The sequence below is a fragment of the Motacilla alba genome, chromosome 4 (genome assembly GCF_015832195.1).
Source record: "Motacilla alba alba isolate MOTALB_02 chromosome 4, Motacilla_alba_V1.0_pri, whole genome shotgun sequence".
Taxonomy (NCBI): Eukaryota; Metazoa; Chordata; class Aves; order Passeriformes; family Motacillidae; genus Motacilla; species Motacilla alba.
The window spans coordinates 51,372,866-51,392,150 of NC_052019.1; the positions used below are offsets into that span (position 1 = coordinate 51,372,866).

A 19,285-nucleotide genomic window follows, 5' to 3' on the forward strand; every position below is an offset into this window, starting at 1 on the left:
GTCGTATGGGTAAATCATAGACATGGTGTGGAAAGTAAATTGGCAAGACTTATGTACACACACCAGCCACAGAAAGCAAATTTAAGATGTTGAAGTCAACTTCTGTAGACTTTAGGTTGAACCAAGTTAGTGGTCAGACATGGACAGACAGCAGAGGAAAACACACAAATTTTATTTCAGATGAAAGAAGCTCAGCTCAGTTCAAGAGAAGTGAAACTTCAAGTTGTCTCCATGGAGCCAATTTATTTGGACTTAAGGACTGGAATAAGAGATAGAAAAGACTATGGTCTCCTGGATGTAGGACGGCCCACAAAAATCTCTCCGGAAAGAGAGAACCTCTCTGGAAAGTTCTCCAAAAAACTGAGAGATGAGAGAGAGCAAGCAAAGACATTCTGCCTTTCTTCTGCATGGAAAGTAGAATGGCACAGCACCACAGGAGCACAGCAGTCAGTGACATCTGAGGTTGTTGAAGTGACTCGGGCGTACACAGACTGACCTTGGAACAGAAGTCAGGAGTAACTTGGGTGGCACATCAGGGGGAGCAAAAAGGGTGAAATACATTCAGTAGCATGTAGGATGAAACAGGAGAAGATGAACTCAGATAAACCTTCCAGAAAACTTTGGAGACAAAGGAATACAGCTATAGTTGGCTTGCTTTGTGGCTGAATGAACACATGTCCATGTAGATCCATTTCTTGATATGTAGGCTAACTCAAATTTTGACTTACCCATTCTTTTGAATAAAGTCCAGCTCTACATAAAATAACTTTTACAGGTGTTCTACTCTAGATAAAACCTGTGAAAACACTCTAGAAAGTCAAAGTTAGATCAGGCTTTCTTATATACTCAGAAGTGTTGGTGAGGGAGAGCAAGCCTTTAGTTAAACATACTCTGAATTCTGGGAAAATGTGGTGGTAGGAAAAGTTTTGCATTAAGTTTTTAAAGCTATGCACAGAATCTGCTTCATGCTCTGTTAACTGTCACAGACCAGCTATTGTACTCCCCAAACACACTGAGCTCCTGAGCTAACCCAGATAACTATTAGCTTTTGATAATGCCTGAAAGTAACGCCACACTGTGTTTGTAGATCTTTCTGGTCAAGATTCTAATTTTTATCACTGCTGTAAATTATTTAAAGGCCCAGATATGGCAGTAAAGATACACAGAATTATAGGGGGAAAAAAAATAAAATCAGACCATCCATGATAATACAAAGTAAGGGCAGTCAGTGCCTTTGGTACTGCAAGGCACCTGTCAGCTCTAAATCATGGACCGTGCAGGAGACAGTAATTGCAAAATAGACAAACCTTCAGCTGTGGGACTGGACCCATCAAGGTCTTAAGGGTACTTGTCAATCTTATTACTCATAGAGCAGACAGAGAACATCTCATCTGACCAAGAAGCATCAGCTCCAGAGGCAGAATCAGGGAACTAGGGAACTGGTGTCTGGGTTGATAATTAGCCTTCTAACCAAGAGCTGCAGAGCGCAGCCAATAGTCTGCTTGTGAATTGAAATATACTGGAGAACTGTCCCAGCATTTTTATATGCTCTCATCTCTTCTGCTTCCCATCCCTTTCTTAGCCACTGCCAAAGTGCTGAATCATGGTGCACATCCAGCATCCCAAAAGTCTGTCTTGCTTCTCTTTTGTTTTCAGTGTTTTTTTTAATTGGGCTACTCCATGGCCAGAAATGTTCACAACAAAGATGTGTGGACTACCATATATTAACTAGATTTTTTTTGTGGTGCAATCAGTGAATCTGCCAAAAGAACGGCAATTCCAACGGCAAATTTGGGAGTATATCAGGGTAATTAATTAATTCAGGAGGGGTTTTGGCCCAAGATAAGTTTTCATGGTGCTGCTACTGCTGTAAACAAATTAAGCATATCCCCAGCCAGTTATAAACAATTGGCTCTAGCACAGAATTGCAAATTGTTATTATCCCTTTCTTCCCCATACAAATAACCTTAGCAGACCTTTGTTATGGTCTATTCATAAATATTTTTACTCTTACAGTATTTTCAGGAGGGTTAAAGTGCCATCCACAGTGTCCAGGGAAAACAAGCGAGCTCACGTGCTTCCACTGGCATTGCAATTAGGATCACAAGAAAATCCAAATCTCAAGACCAAATTCTTTTTGATATGTGAGCACATCGAAAAGCAACTACTATGAGCCTACAAGTTTCTCTTAATGCACCATCCAGAAGCATTATTTCACCTGGCAATAATTCACAAATTTCCTAGCAGCTAAATATTTCGCAGATAGAGTTAAATAGACAGAAGAGGTTTCAAACACATTCAGATTCTGCCTGGGAAAGGAATTTTCCACTCTGTTCTACTGAGAAAAATGAAGATGCTGTAGGCTATGGTATCATGTTCAGAGGAACAAGGTGGGTAGGATAGGGCATTAGGCACTATTATACTCCAGGGAAGAAAGAGCAGACAGGGGCACAATAGAAGCACTTCATTATATTTTAAATGGGAATAGTTCCAAGGATAGGAAAGCCTGTGGTGCTTGTAAAGGATTAAGCAGGGTAATGTGCTTTTTAAGAAGACATAAAGAGGTATGTAATGTGATATCTTTAAGCCTAAATGATTTTTCTTGGAGTCCTCAATGAATGTTTAAGCAGGCATGACTTGGGCCTCTGTAAATCCTCTCTGAATAAATAACTTCCGCAAAAATAGAGATTCCTAGGACAGAATGAGATGCATATTTCATAACCTATGCAAAAAAAAAGGAAAATCAATTTGAGACACATGAAACACTTAGGAATAATAAAGAAAAAGGGAAGATAAAAGTGAATATTCTCCAGAATAATCCAGGCTTATAAAAAAATATAGCTACCTCCCCATCCATTTTGATTCGACAGTGCAGGAAGACAAACAACTGAGTGCTTCCCTATGTTATATTCAGACCTTCAACAGCTTTTTGCTGTCTTTTGAGACAGGAAAAGACAATAAGTGGAAGAAAATATCTTAAGTACCTGTGCTTTTCAGGCTGTCTCCTGTTTGAGGTATTTAAAACTTCTCTCTCTTCAGGGTAAATCTATCCAGCTGCTCTCTAGCTGGACCTGTGGTATTTATAGCTGTTTGCTGTGGATATAACAGGAGCACACACTGTGATATGTATGCACCTGATTTATGAAAGGAACAGGACCAATAAATATCAAAACCTGAAAACTTACAATGGCATGATCTTCCCATCTTATTTCTCTTGTCTGCCCTGCCCTCCTGCCAGGAAAAGCAGGTCAAAGCAGCAGAATGGCTGATTGAAAGTGGGACTGTGCAATCACTGTCATTTGGCTGTATTGTATTTGCACTCACACAGGAGACACTCCCCACAAAGACACTGGTACAGCAAGCAGGCAGCCCTGCTGAGTGAGAGGGGTGAGGTGCTGAGTGAATCAGTGGTTGGCCTCTCTCCTCTTCCCCCTGTTTATATATACATTTGCATTAGACTGCTACTTTCCTCACAATAAAATAGCGCCAGCTCCACTGGAGTTGCCAGGATAAAAGCAAGACAAAACTAAAGAAATTTTGGGATTTTACAAAAATATTTTGGGAAGCATCTTCTGCAATGGCTCTTTGCAAACCTCATTTAAGCTCTGAGGTGGTGCAGCAAGGGGTGCTGCTAAAGATGGGAGTGTCCGCTGTATTCCTGCACAACTGTTTCCCATGGTGGTCCCTCCTATCCCAATCCCTTCCGGGTGATTACTCAGCTGAGTGGGAGCCCCTTTCCCTGTACCTGTTTGGAGCACTCACAAAATCTCTGCTGTGTCACTTGGCACTCCAGGAAGGTTTGCTGAGGTGATGCTCTCACAGAGCCTGGACAAACTGCTGTTCAGTCACACTTTAGTGCTGATGAATGGGGGAAACAAAATGAGGCACAGAGGAAGACCTGTTGGTGTATCTTGCCCAGGGTTATAATCAGGTTAATAGCTCTGATGTGGCCAGTTAAATAATTAAAGACCCTGAAGAGCATTATGAAGCATATAAATGGCCAAGGGGACCCATTAAATCGTTGTGAAATGTGTTCATTTTTTGAAACATGTTACAGAGATTATAATCTCTGCCTTTTATCAGATACTTTAAAAAATATTCGTTTTCCTTGCCTAAGATTAGCTTTTAACACATCACTTTCTTCATGCAGCTTTCTTCCCAAGCAGGCCAACTACAACTTCCCAAAAGCTTCTAGCTGTAGCAGCTGGCAAGCTGCTAGCACAATAGCAGCTGGCAAATAATCTTTTCCTGTGCAATGTCTTCCTGTAAATTGAAGGAAGGGAAGAAATTGTGCACCCACAGGTAGATGTGTATGTTCATTAGAATCAGACCTAAGACCTCTGGTTTCTTAAAACTGGATGCTGGTTGGCTTGCTCACTTGACACAACTTAGTTTTTTGACATCATCATTTGCCTATTCCTGGGAAGCAAAAGCATGGAAAATTAAGAACTTGGATGTTTCTGGTTTTGTAGGTTTTAGGACAACAACTCTCATGTTTCCAAGAATGAAAAAACTCAATGACTGTAATCTGGAATTACCTGCCAGCAGGATATACCATTTGTTTGGTTTTTCAAGCTAAAAGCTGTTAGTGAGCACAGCTGTGTACTCTGTACTTTGATGTACTCTGGTTTTTTCATCCCTCTGAAACTCATTTTTAACTTTGGAAGGGAAACCAGAAGGAGGGAAGGTTCTTGGTTTTGGGTTTTTTATATATATACAAAAGGCAAATCCCAGCTTTATCAGCCACTTACAAGCTGAGCTAAAATATGGTCTCTCAAAAAAAGCAATTTCCTCTAGCCAATAAATCTTCAGACCTTTTTTTCTTGCTCTTTCAGCTTATGACTTTATCTAAAAGGGTTTCTAAAGTGCAGTTCCCCAGGACCTCTCCTGCCTCTTTTTTAATGCTGTTTAGTCCTTCAGAGGAGAAAATATGATCTTGGTTATCCAGAAGCTGGATTGGGGATTTTTAAAACTCCAAATAATCTTTGTTATTTTTTAGTTCTTCTTTTATGAAGAGCTCACCAGTGATTTCATCATTCTTCTTAACATACTCTTTTCTCTTGTTACTACCTAGAGTGAGAACATCAGAAATGTCAGGTTTTCCTGGCCAATGGATTTTGGTGGAGACAAAAAAGAGAGTTCATCTGGATTTTCAGAAGTCTCTAAATTGAGATTGTAACAATGTAAACACACAATTCATGGATATCTTCTCTAAGAAATGGTCACATACTGAAGTTTAAAATAAAGTCAGCAAAATATGATATTTCTTTGATTTGATTTAGAAGTCTGAATATAAAGATACAACGCTAGGGGAAAAGCTTGTATACAGTCACTCATCAACTTACATTGACTCTTAAACTGAACCCTTTCATGGACTGGTGTTTCTTTAAAAGCTGCAACTGTCAGCCAGAATTTGGGAGGGAATTACTGCATTCACAAATGTGCCCACAAAAAGCTCTCAAAGTGTTTTTCCACTGCCAAACCTACTACAGAATGTGTTTGTGAGACTCTTTTTAAAGTCAAATAATCCATTCCTGCCTTTGTCTCAAAACAAACGTGATCCTGGGCTACAACAGAAAGCCAGGATTTTCAGTGTCAGGAGACTACAAAATAAAGATAATCAATGTCTTCTATTCTGGGGTTCTGAGTCCTGTGCTCCTATTCCCATTTTGCACCCTCGGAAATGCAGCCATCTCCTATAAAAACACCTGTAAATACTTTTTGGAGCAAACAGTCTAGGTGCTTGCATATTAAAATGCTATCCAATGCCACAAACCTGAGAAGTCCCAATCCTCTATGCCAGTGCAGTGAGCTTTCAGGAAATGATTAAAGGCATGATTGCAACAGCTAAGCAAACGTGGTGTAACACAGAGCACCTCCAATGGGAAGCATGTGGTGTTTGTGAGGTCCCCAGGACGAGGGAAGAGATGAGGAATCTGACAACATTTTCTCAGAAGGCTGATATATTCTATATTCTATATTCTATATTCTATATTCTATATTCTATATTCTATTATAAGAATGCTATACTATACTATATTAAAGAAATAGAGAAAAGGATACATCAGAAGGCCTAACAAGAATGAATTAAAAAAACCCTGTGATTGACTACTCAGTCTGACACAGCTGATGTGACTGGTCATTAAGTTAAAACAATTCACATGGAACCAATCAAAGATGCCCCTGTTGGTAAACCATCTCCAGACCACATTCCAAAGCAATCAGATAATTATTGTTTACATTTCTCTCTGAGGCTTCTCAGCTTCCCAGGAGAAGAACCCTGAGCAAAGAGGACTTTTCAGAAAATATCGTGGTGATGGGAAGCACAAAGGAAGGGTGCCAGTACCTTCTGAATGCCTGCAGTGGACTCCAGGACGTTGTTCTCGGAGCCGTTGCTCCTGTTGATCATGCGCCACATCTGGGAGTACATGCTGTCCCTCTCAAAGGGGTTCATCCCTTTCACCCGCACGTGCTCGTACACCGCCGAGTCCAGGACAGTGCCGTACGGAATGTCCGTCTGCCTTGAGAGATCCTGGAGAGACCTTAATTGTTGGGGAAGGAAAAGAGACACAGGAGGCTTTAATCCACTTTTTCAAGAGCTGCAGCAAACAAAGGGCAACACAGAGGAACTCAGGTGTCATGACACTTTCTTCTGTTGGGCTTTTTTTCCTTTTTTTTTTATGATTTAAGACACAAAGAGCAATATGAAGAGAAAGGAAGGGGTGGAAAAAGTGAAAATTAATGAAAAAGGAACAGAAGGGGAAAGAGGATGCTGGGAAATGCCAAGCTCTTTTGAGCAGGGGCAAGGGAGAGAGAGGGAGTGTTGGAATCAGAAGGTGGCTACCCGCCTACAGTGCAAACACACACCCTGCTGTGGGGAGCTGGTGGCAGCACCAGAACTCGGGAAATCCAGCCCAGAGAACCTGGGCTAAGCAGCTTTGTGTGCTCCTGGGTCACACTGTGCAGGGAAGTTTGTTGGGGGTGTTCAGTTCCACTGAACTGTGTATCCATCTCATAGATCACATCTTGTATTAGTTTCAGCAATAAGAATATTTCTGCTGTACTTTCATGAACTGCTTTTTCATCATATTTTCATGTTATCACAGTTCATGTTATTTAGTCTAATAAATGTGTTCTGCTTTACTTGTTATGTAGTCTTACCCTTCTCTATAAACCAAAAGAAATAAACCATTCAAGAAGTTTCTAAAACATCCCAAATGGGGTTTGGCCAACTAAACTTGCTTTGAACTTAAAAACTGTGTATTAGAACCATTTAAAGTTTCCTTACCTCTTGGCTCTTATTTTCCTTTCCTGTTGAATTGCTCTCCAGTACCTTTGATTCTTTAATGGCACTCATTAAAATTTCAAAGTAACTACTGCAATACGTCTACTGCTTAAAACCCATTACAGCTTTCCCAGCACAAATTAACTGTGTATAAACTGCACAAATCTAGTGCATGACACGTAAGGACAATCAAGGAGCTCAGTGCTGTCTTAAAGAAAGCAATAGCAAATTGTAAAAGCTTATTACAGACACAGAAAATGCAAACAGCAACGTAGGAAACTCATCAAATTCCAGGCTGTATTTCTAAAAAATGTAAATATGAAGGCCAGTGCAAATGGCCCTGTGGAGCGGGGATTGGCAAAAATGGAATACTTAGGTGTAATAAGGATGGCCCTGAAGAAAACAGTAATGACATTTCACAGGATACGTATGCCATGAACAAAACAGAAAGCAGGAAAAGAAGAAATCAATAGAGATCAATGGCCAGAGTTTAGATGCTAGCTGAGTAAAAAAGAAATCCTTTGAAGTTTAGACATATGAGCTTAGAAAAACATTGACCAAGAGCTAAATTCTAGTCAGATAACATATGGTAATTATAAGGAAGGGGTAAATGTAATTGCGAAGAGTAAATAACTAATAAATAACTAATAGTAATAAAAACCCTCAAATCATCTCGCTTTCTCCAAGAAGACTGCATTCCTTTTAAACAGGGGACGTGCAAAGAATCTGTACATATATATAATCATCAAAGGTGAGATGCTACATGTAACATTTCCTGAAACCAAGTGTATTGGTCTTCTACCAGAGAACCAAGACATGCCCTGTTCTATGAGGAAAAATATGAGACTCTGGCAGACTAAGACATCAGACATTAAGTACTGTGGTACTTATTGCAACTGAATAGTAAAAAAGAAAATAATTGCCAAGTCCAGATAAACACCTATGAATTCTGAAAGATTAAATATAAAATGGCTGAGCTGTAAGCAGAAATGTGAAACCTCCTTACAGCCAGTGAGCAAAAGGAAAGCAGTAAATATTTTAAAAAGTGGCAGTCGGGGGGATTACCAAAGTAAGCTACTTAGGTAATGTACTTAAGTTTAATAAACATACTGAAATAAGGATTAATACATTTTTAAAGGTCAGTCCTGAAGTCTAGACATAGACACCAGGTAGGTTTCTCCAGGAAAAGCAAGTCAGTCATCTACTGAAATCATGCTTTGAAATTACTCAGAAACCCCTCAGAATTTCAAAAAGAACTTCCTCTCACCAAATAATACATAGACAGTGGAAGCAGACAATCTTCACAGGAGGAGTTTAGAAACATTTCCTAACAACTCTGGGTAGCATTAGAAATATTCAGTCAGAGTGGATGCTCTTGAGGGATTTCAAGGGTAACAAGAACAGCTTTTGCAGAACTAAAAGGCCAAACAAGGAGAGTGTGACCCTGTGGATGGGGACAGCAGTGACGGCTAGAGCTGAGGCACTCAATGCCTGCATTGCCTCACTGTTCCCCACCAAGGTCTCACGGGCGTTTGTGACTACAGGCAGGGTTCAAGAAGGCAATGAACAAGGAGCAGTAAGTTGTCAGGCATATCCCAACCAGACGAGGCAGGGATTGATTGGGATCACTAGATCCATAGAAGTCAGTGTGCTGAGAAAGCTGGCCCGTGTCATTGCAAGGCCACCTGCTTTAATTTTTGCAAGGTGAAGGAGGCTAGGGGAGATCCCTTGCTAGAGGAGAAAGAAAATATCCAGATTATATTAATAAAGTGAAAAAAGATGATTCATGGAATTGCTGCTGGTTGTCCAACCTCATGGAGTGAGTCCTCAGCACATTTCTGAGCACATGAAGGAAAAGCAGACTACAGGCAGCACTCAACATTGACTCACCAAAAGCAAGTCAAGCCTGACCAATTTGGTTGCCTTCTACACTAAAACTACTTCATTTGTTGACAAGACTAGAGATACTGACATAGTTTACCTTTAGCAAGGCAGCCGACACAATATTCTTGTATCCAAAGGAGGTCATTAGGTACAGCTGTATGGGAAAGCAGATTTGATAAATTCCCAATTGGATTGTCATGCTCACGGCATCTCTCACCCGCAGGCTGCTAACAGGTACCCCAGAGGTGTAACCTGGGACATGTCTTTACCAATGGCTTGGAGGAGGTAAGCAAGCACCTTCCTGTCAAGTTTGCAGATGACATGACACGAAGGGACCTGCTCAAGGACAGGCTGAAGTTCAGATGGGCCTAGAAAGGCTGGAGCAATGGGGTGTGAAATCCAGCAAGGACAAATACAAAGCTCTGTACCTGGGGATGAATAAAACCCTGCAACAACCAGGCTGAGCACAGCTCTGCAGAACGGCACCCAGTAGGCAGCAGCGGGTCTCGCTGAGAGCTTCTCCTTATTTTACCATTAGGCAAAGTGTTGTGCAAAGTGCTGACAGTCTATCTGTCAAAAGCATCACTGATGAAAGGCACTAGATAAATACAGCACACTGTATTCATCCATTCTGTTCCTGCTGCTGCTGCCGCCAGTACATTCCTGTAATCAACTGGCAGCGCTCAGCAGTGCAATGAGCTGTCACAAGATGCATACTGCAGCGTCCTGTAATTGTTATTTGTCATACCAGAAAAGTGTACCAAAAGTATTTATCTGGTCTCCAATTTCTAGTGACAACACTTAGTAAAATTGCAATCATTATTTACAGAACTCTATAGCCATACAATTTCTAATATAACAAGCAACAAAGCATTTTTTTTGGATATATTATTGCTAAGCAGGATATAACTGACAGGTGTAGCTGCTGCCACAGATCAGTTAAAAGGAGCACAAAAGAGCTCCTGAGTATATCTTGTGGCTATAAAAGCAACTTAATATTATTTTAATTTTTCAGAAGGGCAAACCAGCACAAGACAAGAGCTATTAGTCTTGGAGTGTACTACAGCCAGGTACGGGAAGCAAACAGGCTGAGAAGCAAGTGTGCCATCACACACAAAGGCACCACCAGCAGGGAAATAACAAGGAGAAGAATTATGTCAATGCTTTCAGGAAGGCATGTTGTAGCTGCCATGTCTGGCATTAACTGGAGTCTGCAGTGCCTCACTGTTAGATGTGCTACCCTAAAGTGCAGGATGCCTCTCAGCTGCCCTACTTGCATCTTTTCACAGTCGCAGGTGAGGCTCCATGCTGAGAAAATGATGACAAGAGGACAAAAGTTAGACAAATGTAAGTGTAAGCTCTATGGATGGGCTAAATGCTGTTATTTGCAGTAAACCCAAAGTTCTTGTTCACATGACCATGTACTGAGGAGCAAGAAAGAAGTTTGGGAGCCTTGGAGGTGTACATGTGTACATACTGCTGCACAGGCAAGCTGCAAATACAGCAAAGATCTATCACACATCAGTGACTCCCTCCCCTCACACAAACAGGTAAAATGGGATCATAATATACATGACCTCCTTCAGAAGCTGTTTGTTTAATAACCCACAACTCTGCCAAGTGTTGCTGAGACACTCAACCTAGAAGGTACAGCAAAACAAACTACAGAAAAACAAAGAGAAATGACAAACTTTGAGAAAACTACTAGAATTATTAAACCACTGAGGTTCCTTGACAGAAGAAAGAACTCTTAAAACTGCTTTGCGTCCAGCCTGGTTTATAGGTTACACGTGTGTTGGTGTACCTCTGTTCCTGGATTAAACAACTCATCCTCTTTTGAGACAATTGCCTTTAGTGGACACGTAAATCCTCAGCCTGATTCTGACCCCCAGTTTCACCACACAGCTGCCACACCAGATCTCAAAATGAGGAAAAAGCATTTGTCAAGATAATGAATTCCCACGAGGGATCCTTTGATGCCCCAATCCTGATTCCATTAACCACACTGAAAAGTAAGTTTTCAATAGTTCCCAGATGAACTATCTGCAAACCAAAGCATTCATTAGCATGAGTAAGCAAATGATAATTTCCCATTTTAAAACTTTTCTCTCTTTGAATTTCTAGTTTTGAAGCAATAATGGATGATAAAAATTGTTAAAAGTATAAAAAAGCAGATGTAGCAGAAAAAATTGTTTAAAAACTAGATACCTTGAACTGAGTTTGTATACAGACAAATTCTACTTCTAGGGAAGTGACCATGCCATCAGATCATCCAGCTTATTTCTGTCTATCACTCATGCAGCATTAGGGGGAAAAATACTATGTGTGGCCTTTATGGCAATTTTTTTTTCTCATTGCAATTACTGGGATAATACCAATGTTATCCCAGCATCAATATTATCCTAAATTAACTAGGCTAATAGTTATGGGGCTATTCTGAGGAGGAATTGAATCATTTGAGGAAGAGTTATTAACAGATAGATGTATTTTTCAGCATTTGTTGCTTTTGCTTAGTATTCTACACCTTAATCAGGCAGCAGTTGCCAGGTCACTTTCATTTCATGGCTTAGTACAAATCAGTTACTTTGCAATTTAAGAAATTATCTTTGCCTCCAGCTAGAAATAAAATGTAGAAGGATTTGGATATGTCTCTTTCTCCAGAGCATACCCTTTTCTATAGATTCAAATCCTCGACTCAGAATTGGTAACATGTTCACATATGTCAGCCAAAAGTGTTAAAAAAGTACACAGAAAAATGTTGCAAAGCAAAAAGTCAGCTTCATAAACAAGTAAATGAATTTCTTTTTATGTGATAAAATACCACCGAGGTCAGAGACTTGGGCATCAACACATCTTTGTAAACCTGGGTTATAGATCAATTCAGGCTAGCTGTGCTAGACTTGAGTGCTGCACAGAGCTGTCTGCAAGAACTAATCACTAAATTATCAACAAAAAACAACCAATGTCATGGCCTACACTGAAGTCTTTATTTATGACTGATTCAGATAAAGCTTTCCAGTGCTTTTGTGGGGTATTTTGTTCATTTGTCTGGTTGGCTGGGGTTTTTTTTCTCTCTAGGACAGTAAGGAATAATTCACAAGCAGATTTAGGGTTAGGGAACAGGGCGCATTAGGCCAAAGGGTTTGACTGTTGTCAGGGTGAGCTGTGGCAGAAATCTGTAATATTGCATGCAGGCTGAACCATGTTAAAGAAATGATTAATGGACATGCATTGGGCAATATCTAATTACTGCATTCTGTGCAACCCCCTTGCAGAAATCCTGCTGTCAGTTGCACTGAGCTGTATAAATAATAATTCCTTGAGGAATTCTTAGCTTGGTTTAGCAAAATTCTGGGAAAAGAATGGCTAAGAAAGACCTGCTTTCCCATTACACCTCCATGTTTAGAGGCAGAGCCTTCACCTAGCAAACAAGACACACTTGTTATAAGATGGAGAACATAATGTAAACTTCTGATTTTACAGAAGACAAAAGATGTATTCTTTTCCCCACAACATGTGCAATCTAATCTCTCATGCTTCCACATATAAGAAGTGGATTAAACTTGAAACCATCTAACACCAAGCTTTTATGTGGAAAATCCTTTGGCTTCTTCTCTGTTCACCCCTCTCCCACAACCTTCCTGCAAAATGTCAGTGCTCATGAGGTGGTGACACTTGCCTAATCCAGAAAAACAGCGCAGTAATTTGAATAAAATCAATCTCTGCCAATGGACTCTAATTTGATCCTAAAGGAATCATAAAACATAATAATGTCAACACTGGCTCAGTGATGAAATTAAGAACATGAGCACCTCCTAGAAATAGCTCAGGACCTCCAAATTTATTTGGCATTTACCAAGGAAAGCCACTCCTAATTACCATTAATTTATGCCGCATTTGTGAAAGCACTCTAACAATTTAAAACACATAGAAATGATGCTTTGCTGCCACGGTGTTTTGGCATTTGAAATGCTGACTGTCTTGATTTAAATGTCATCTGCAATGTGGGTCAAGTGTGACCAAAAGATGCATCTAGGAGCTACTTTCGAACTTGCGTGCCTCTGCTCTTGATATTGTGCGCTAGCAGAAGGTGAAAAGCTGAGCTCCCAAAGATATTAAGAGTAACCATTTCTCTGGAAAAGCAGATTTTACACCCATTCCTTTTCTTCTAGTTTCTCTGAACTAATTTAAAACCTGCAAAAATGTGATTCAAATTGAACATTGAGGCAGAGCACAAATGCCATCAAGTGAGGTTATACAGCAAAGATCTACTTTGAAACACTATAGGGAAAGGGAACATTTATTTCTCTAAGGGTCCTCCTTAGTGGCTGGGCTGATAAAATTTTGCATGCTTTGCTACTTCAAATAGAGCTCTGGATACCATGAGGCACTGACTAGGAAGAATGCTCCAGCTGAGCAGGGGAAGCTGCAAGAGCTCTGAACACAAACTAGCTTCATATCCAATGGCTGAAATGCAGTAACTACGAAATGTTTCATGGAAATGAAATGTGCTGTAGGCTGCTTGAATCCTCCTATCTTTTGTAAAAGATATGATGAGGACCATACCTACAGCAACACACTGTAGTATCTGATGCTAGCTGGAAATCTGAAATGAAAAACTATTAACTATTTTTTATATCTGTGCAAACCCACTGACTTCATTTTCTTTCCTTTTTTCTGGCTTGTCTAAAGCTGACAAGCACTACTAGCAGAATCTGGATTATTTTTTTAATGCTTATACTCATTTCCATTCTGGCCTTGAAGGCTCCCCAAGGTACAATTTGAACTGTTAAAAAAGAAAAAGAAAAAAAGGAGCATCAGCTTTTTTTCTTTATTGCTTATTCATGTTTTCCACTTTGCAGTAATTCAGCATGATAAACAAACCTCCTCTCTCTTATGTACGGGTTTAAGTTCCAATTTTGGCAGTTTTGTAAACTGAAGTTTTATACTTACACCATAGTTAGGATAACTTCATTCCCTAATGGATACTAAACACATCTAATTACTCCATTTTTGAGCTGGAAGTGCTGTTGAAAGATGTCTGTTCTTTTATTCCAGGAGCTTTCCAGCTGCAACATTTTCTACTGAATAAAACATTTTCAGTGACTCTGCCCATAAATAATACAGCACAAAGACCAAGGTAGTCCCAACTGTACATAATAACCTCAAAATTCCACTGAGGCTTTTCTAGTGACTTCATAATAAACTGCAAGAAAAAGCTGAAGATGTATTAAATTATAGTTTGGGTATATTTTATTCTTTTTTATACATCATAAGAAAACATAGGCATTTGTCACAGTAATTGGAACATTTTTCTGGACTACTTCAAAACTAGAAGGGACATGATTTCAAAGAAGAATGCAGAAGCATATTTCATTCTTCTAAGGACAAACTGAATGAGTGAATATATCATTATAATTTATTTTGCATATATAAATTCCCATGTTGTTTCTTCTCAGTCCTTTGTCAAATTTAAATTGTTTAAAACTTAAAAAAATAAATAATACAACTTCCCTCAAAAGTATTGACAAACATTGACACTGAATATCATTTTACTCCCATCCAAATTTTGAAGGGATTATAATTGAGATTACAGAGTCAAACAGATGGGTTGTGTCAAAATACCTAAATCTGTTATTCAGAACACACACACACACACACACAAAAAAGTAACTTGATTTAATTTTCTCATTTTCTCATGACTTTAGTCTATTTTATATATTTCTGTCTTAGAGTATGGAGCCCTCTAATAGATGAAAGTGGTGAGGCTGTTACCTCAGAAAGGAAAAATAACAACCATAGAAAATGTCCAGTTTGGAGTGTAAGGACTTGCAAAGCCTGGGCAATTTGGTCCATGGAACACCAACTTCTGCGTCCACCTCCATCACCCAAGGGTCAGGACATAAACATGCACTCAAAGTTAAGTACTGCTTCTGCTCTTGGGTCCAACTTGGGCTTCAATTGCAAATGAAACTTGTCTGCTATTGCAGGTATTTGCCAGCCTGTGTGAAAGCCTGGTTTGGTTTTAGCATACAGAAAATCCTCACCTAGAGAGAAGTACCTTTGTGTGAGCACAGTGACTGCTGGCATGCGGAGATGCTTGATCCTGACCTGGGAATTCACAGGAGGCCAAGGCTCCCCCTGCTCAGTCTGTGACAGTGGCTCACTGTCTCAAGGGGAATTTCAGAGAGATTTTGAAAGCAGCTGAAATAGAGGCAGAAGGACCTTAGGTGATGATACACACAAGTCAGGGACTTGGATCAGTGACTGGACTGGGAAAACAGAATTTTCCCTAAAGTCAGCATTGAGCCTGACTTGAAGGTCAAGTTCTTACCTTTCTGAAGGAAGAAAAACAGTGAAATGTGCCTCTCTTCTTTAAAGTCACTCTGAGATTTTTGCAAAGAAGGATATATAGGAAAGGGTAATTTTGTCACTCTCACATACTTTCACAGACTTGTAGGCTCAAGATTAATTTGCTATGAAAAAATGGCCAGCTGTCCCTCACAGTGCTTGCCTAGCTAATGCTTCCCTGTATTTTCTGGTCTCTACTTTGACCCAGGAGTGAGCATTTGAAGGTGAAGGTTATCACTTGAGCAATGGGAGTGAGGATAACTCAGTATGCAGCTAGGTGAAGGAGAGGATACTGGAGTACAAAAGGGCAGAGAGAGAGGATAGGAGATCTAGAAAGGTTCCTGTGGTATGGAAAGATGACATGATCTTCAGAAAAAGACTGGAAGGTGTGACAGAAAGAGTTCACCATAAAAGGGACCGAAAAAGACCAGGACATTCATTTTTGGGAGGCATGAAGCAAAGGAACGGGGAAAAGAGAACATGATCTGCTTATGTAGTAAGAGAGCTCCTGGGAGCAGGAGCAAAGAGGAGCTCCTGAACCAGTGAGTTTATTACTGCTTGTTGCTGTTAACATATTTCTGCCTAGGCAAGAATAGGTAAAATCAGCTCTGAGCTCCCCATATATTCAAGAAGCATTGGGGTCTTCCTGACCAGTGTCAGAATGCAAGCATTGTGGAATACATCTGAATGGAAAGCAGCAGCAGCAATTTATACTTTCCTATTTCAAACACTGACACTGTGTGGTCATCTCAAACTCAATTGCCTCTTTGAAAATATGTATGTGTGCAAACATACATATGTATGTCTGCCACAGGGAAAAGCATCTGCTAGAGGCCAACAATTCCAATCCTAAAAACAAAGTGTCTCCAGGGAGACTGACAGTCTCTCATAGTATATTGTAATTTTTCTAACTTTCCGACTACTTCTTAGGAGGATAAACATTTATTCCTGTCCTCACATCTAAGTAGAACATTTATACCCCTCTACATGTATATTTATGTTCGCCCTCCTTTCCCTTGAATCATTCTTTATCAACTTACTGGATGGAGTTCTCAATGCGTGTGATGGTGAGGAAAGCTGCTAGGTTGGCCGTGTAGGAGGAGATGACAATCAAAGCAAAAAGCCACCAGGCTCCCATCATCAGTCGGGTTGCCAGGGTTGTGTATGGAACCTCTCCTCCTGTGGGGAAGAAGGAAAAGCAAGAATTTTCATTTGGTAGAGGAATGCTCACCCATCGCTCAGGATAACTAGACCCCAAGGTTAACAGCTTAAAGCAGTTCATTAAAGCCTGGTGCTTCAGTGAACTGAGCAGGATTTGGAGCCGCACTTTCTGTGCAAGGAAAAGCACTGAAGGAAGCCCACACTGTCAGTTGTCATTCCTGTGTTTAATCTCGTTTTCTATTGTGCCTTTAATTGCAGTTCATCTGCCAATCCTGTCCAGTAATGGAAATAGCCTTCTACATCTCAGAACAAAAGCAGCCAAAGGAAAATCTTACTATGTTCTTTCCTTAGAGATCTTATCTACAAACCTTAATTAAGTTTTTCTTTCATTCTGGGGAACGTAAAGTCAAAAAATCCCATCAAACCACAATTACTTTTCTCAGTTCTGTAGGCAGGCAGATGCTCGTGATAACCATATGTATTTGTACAACTTGCTGCAAGTGAACTTGGACATGCAGGAAAAAAAAATCACAAGTATTGAAGAAGAAAGCAAACATTGTTTTGTATTCCTCTAGTTGCTTTCCTTTAAAATCCAACTGCCATGTAAACAGAACATGAGCAGCAATTAAGCCTCCCAGGATGAGCTGCAAACTATCGATTGTGTGACAAGAGCCTAGTAATGCAAGCCATGAAAAGCAGCAGTTTTTATTCAAATAGCTGCCCCAAAACACACTAGTTTGGAGTATTTGCTCCTTCTGTTTAAATGGAGCTATGGAGCTCCTTCTGTTTAAAAAATATATAAATCTCGGATTTTTAGATGAAGGAAAATGTTAATTTTTTAAATCCCCCTTTTGTCTGCAGTATGTTTTGTCACAGCTACAAGTAACTAAGGGGGGATAGGTGAACACAGCAAACACCCACAGCCAACTGCTCAAGATGTTCACCCTTTTCCTCTCCCTCTACACTCAGCAATTTGAGAAGCTGATATTGTTTTTGAGGTAGGTTTCTCTTAGGCAAAATCTTATGATGGTACAATGCCTGGGATTTGCAAAAGCAATTTGTTACCAATTCAATCATCTGTAGAGAGTTTGTTTTGTACTTACGTAAAAACACCTTAATGTTTCCACAGCAAGTAGGTTTAAGGGAATACAAATTACAATTATTCCCATTCCAAGAACAAATAATTTTCACTTATGTACAGAACCTGGATGTTTCATCAGTGTTGTCTATTAAGGATGCTCTTATTGCTTTATTCAGAATTTTTCTTACCTATACAAAACACTGGGAACTCTGCATTACCGTACAAATTTTTCCTGCATCAGTGATGTGGAATTGTACCATATATGAAATAAGAATTGACTCCATTCATTTATACTTCTGGTATATAAACACTCAAATCCTTTGCCTTTTGAGAATTCCAGAAGTGACAGACAAAATCTCTTAGACCTAAACAGCTGGAAACAAGTTTTCTTTTATTTCCAAGATGCCATGTAATCATCCAAAATAAGAATCTACTGATCAGATTGGGAGATATTATTTCAGTCTAAGGATTATCAAAGATGAACAATAATTTCAACTTCTGAAGATTTGGGTTTGTCTGCTGCATGAATTTTAAATTAGTTTGAATAGAGTATTTCTACTTTACAACAGTTTTTGCAATGTCTTTTAAATACTTAATTTTAAAATGATTTTTAATAAAATGAAAAGAGCAATTATATTAATTTAGCAGAAAAGGCTGTTTGTCCTTTTAACATTCAGGTGCCAATCCCTGCAGATAATCCTCACACTTAATTGAAATGGCTAGTGTGATTGAAAGGAAACCAATGATATTTTGGATATCCTTGCATATTCATTCTTCAGCTTAATGAATAAAACTCTGCAATTCTCACATTTTTGAATTGAAATGAAATGTCAGAAGAGAGAGGACCAGTGAAAGTCAAACACCTGCCTTCTGGTTCAAGCGAGGATGCTGTGCATCAAGTGAACATGAAAGCCACTCTAGATCCCTCAGCCACAGCATTCCCTACTGTCCATACAGCTTTCCCATACTTTGATAAGGTTGTCCCCATTATTCTCTATTACTTTTTCTTTTTCCCTCCCATGTTAAAAATAGACATTCAAACCCATGAATGCTGGTTAGCCCAAGTGCTTTTATTTCATCCAGGTGTTTGTGAAGCTTTGTTCCCAATTCACAGTTGTTCCTTGTATACCAGCAGTCAAAAAATGAAGCTTGAGGACAAAGCTTGTATGGAAGTACATGTACAATAAACACATATCAAAATAATTCCTCACTCCTCTAACAATTCTTGTACTGAGGCTTCTTAAACCACCATTTCTAGAGCACCACAACAGCCTAAGTGCACGACTTCTTTTAAAGCAGTACAGGCAGGGTACTCCACCTTTTCCAGTAAAAGAAGAAAAGAAACAAAAATCAAAGGAAATCTTTTACTGCCATGGTATCATTTCTTTGGCATCTATTAGGAGACTTAATGTGATGCAGTCTTGTTCCATTGTACTCTTTGCTAAAACACTTCCTGCACCATGGCAGTTCACCTTAAGAAACCTCTTCGTTCTCCCCAGTTTTGTGTCTGGGGATAAAACTTT

At 39.6% G+C, this 19,285-nt stretch overlaps 1 protein-coding gene across 4 annotated transcripts in view; it reads right to left on the minus strand.

The window, feature by feature from the left end:
* The window catches only part of GRID2 (glutamate ionotropic receptor delta type subunit 2), a 678,754-nt gene that overhangs the window by 85,995 nt on the left and 573,474 nt on the right, over window positions 1-19,285 (minus strand). For all 4 annotated transcript variants that reach the window (XR_005256716.1, XM_038134923.1, XM_038134925.1 and 1 more), the window contains exons 12-13: window positions 16,561-16,699; window positions 6,347-6,542 (exon numbers count right to left, since the gene is read on the minus strand). Coding sequence is in view for 3 of the 4 variants with exons in the window: in XM_038134923.1 (XP_037990851.1) it covers window positions 6,347-6,542; window positions 16,561-16,699 (335 nt within the window). In the remaining variant the exon portion in view is untranslated. The remainder of the gene's footprint in view (window positions 1-6,346; window positions 6,543-16,560; window positions 16,700-19,285) is intronic.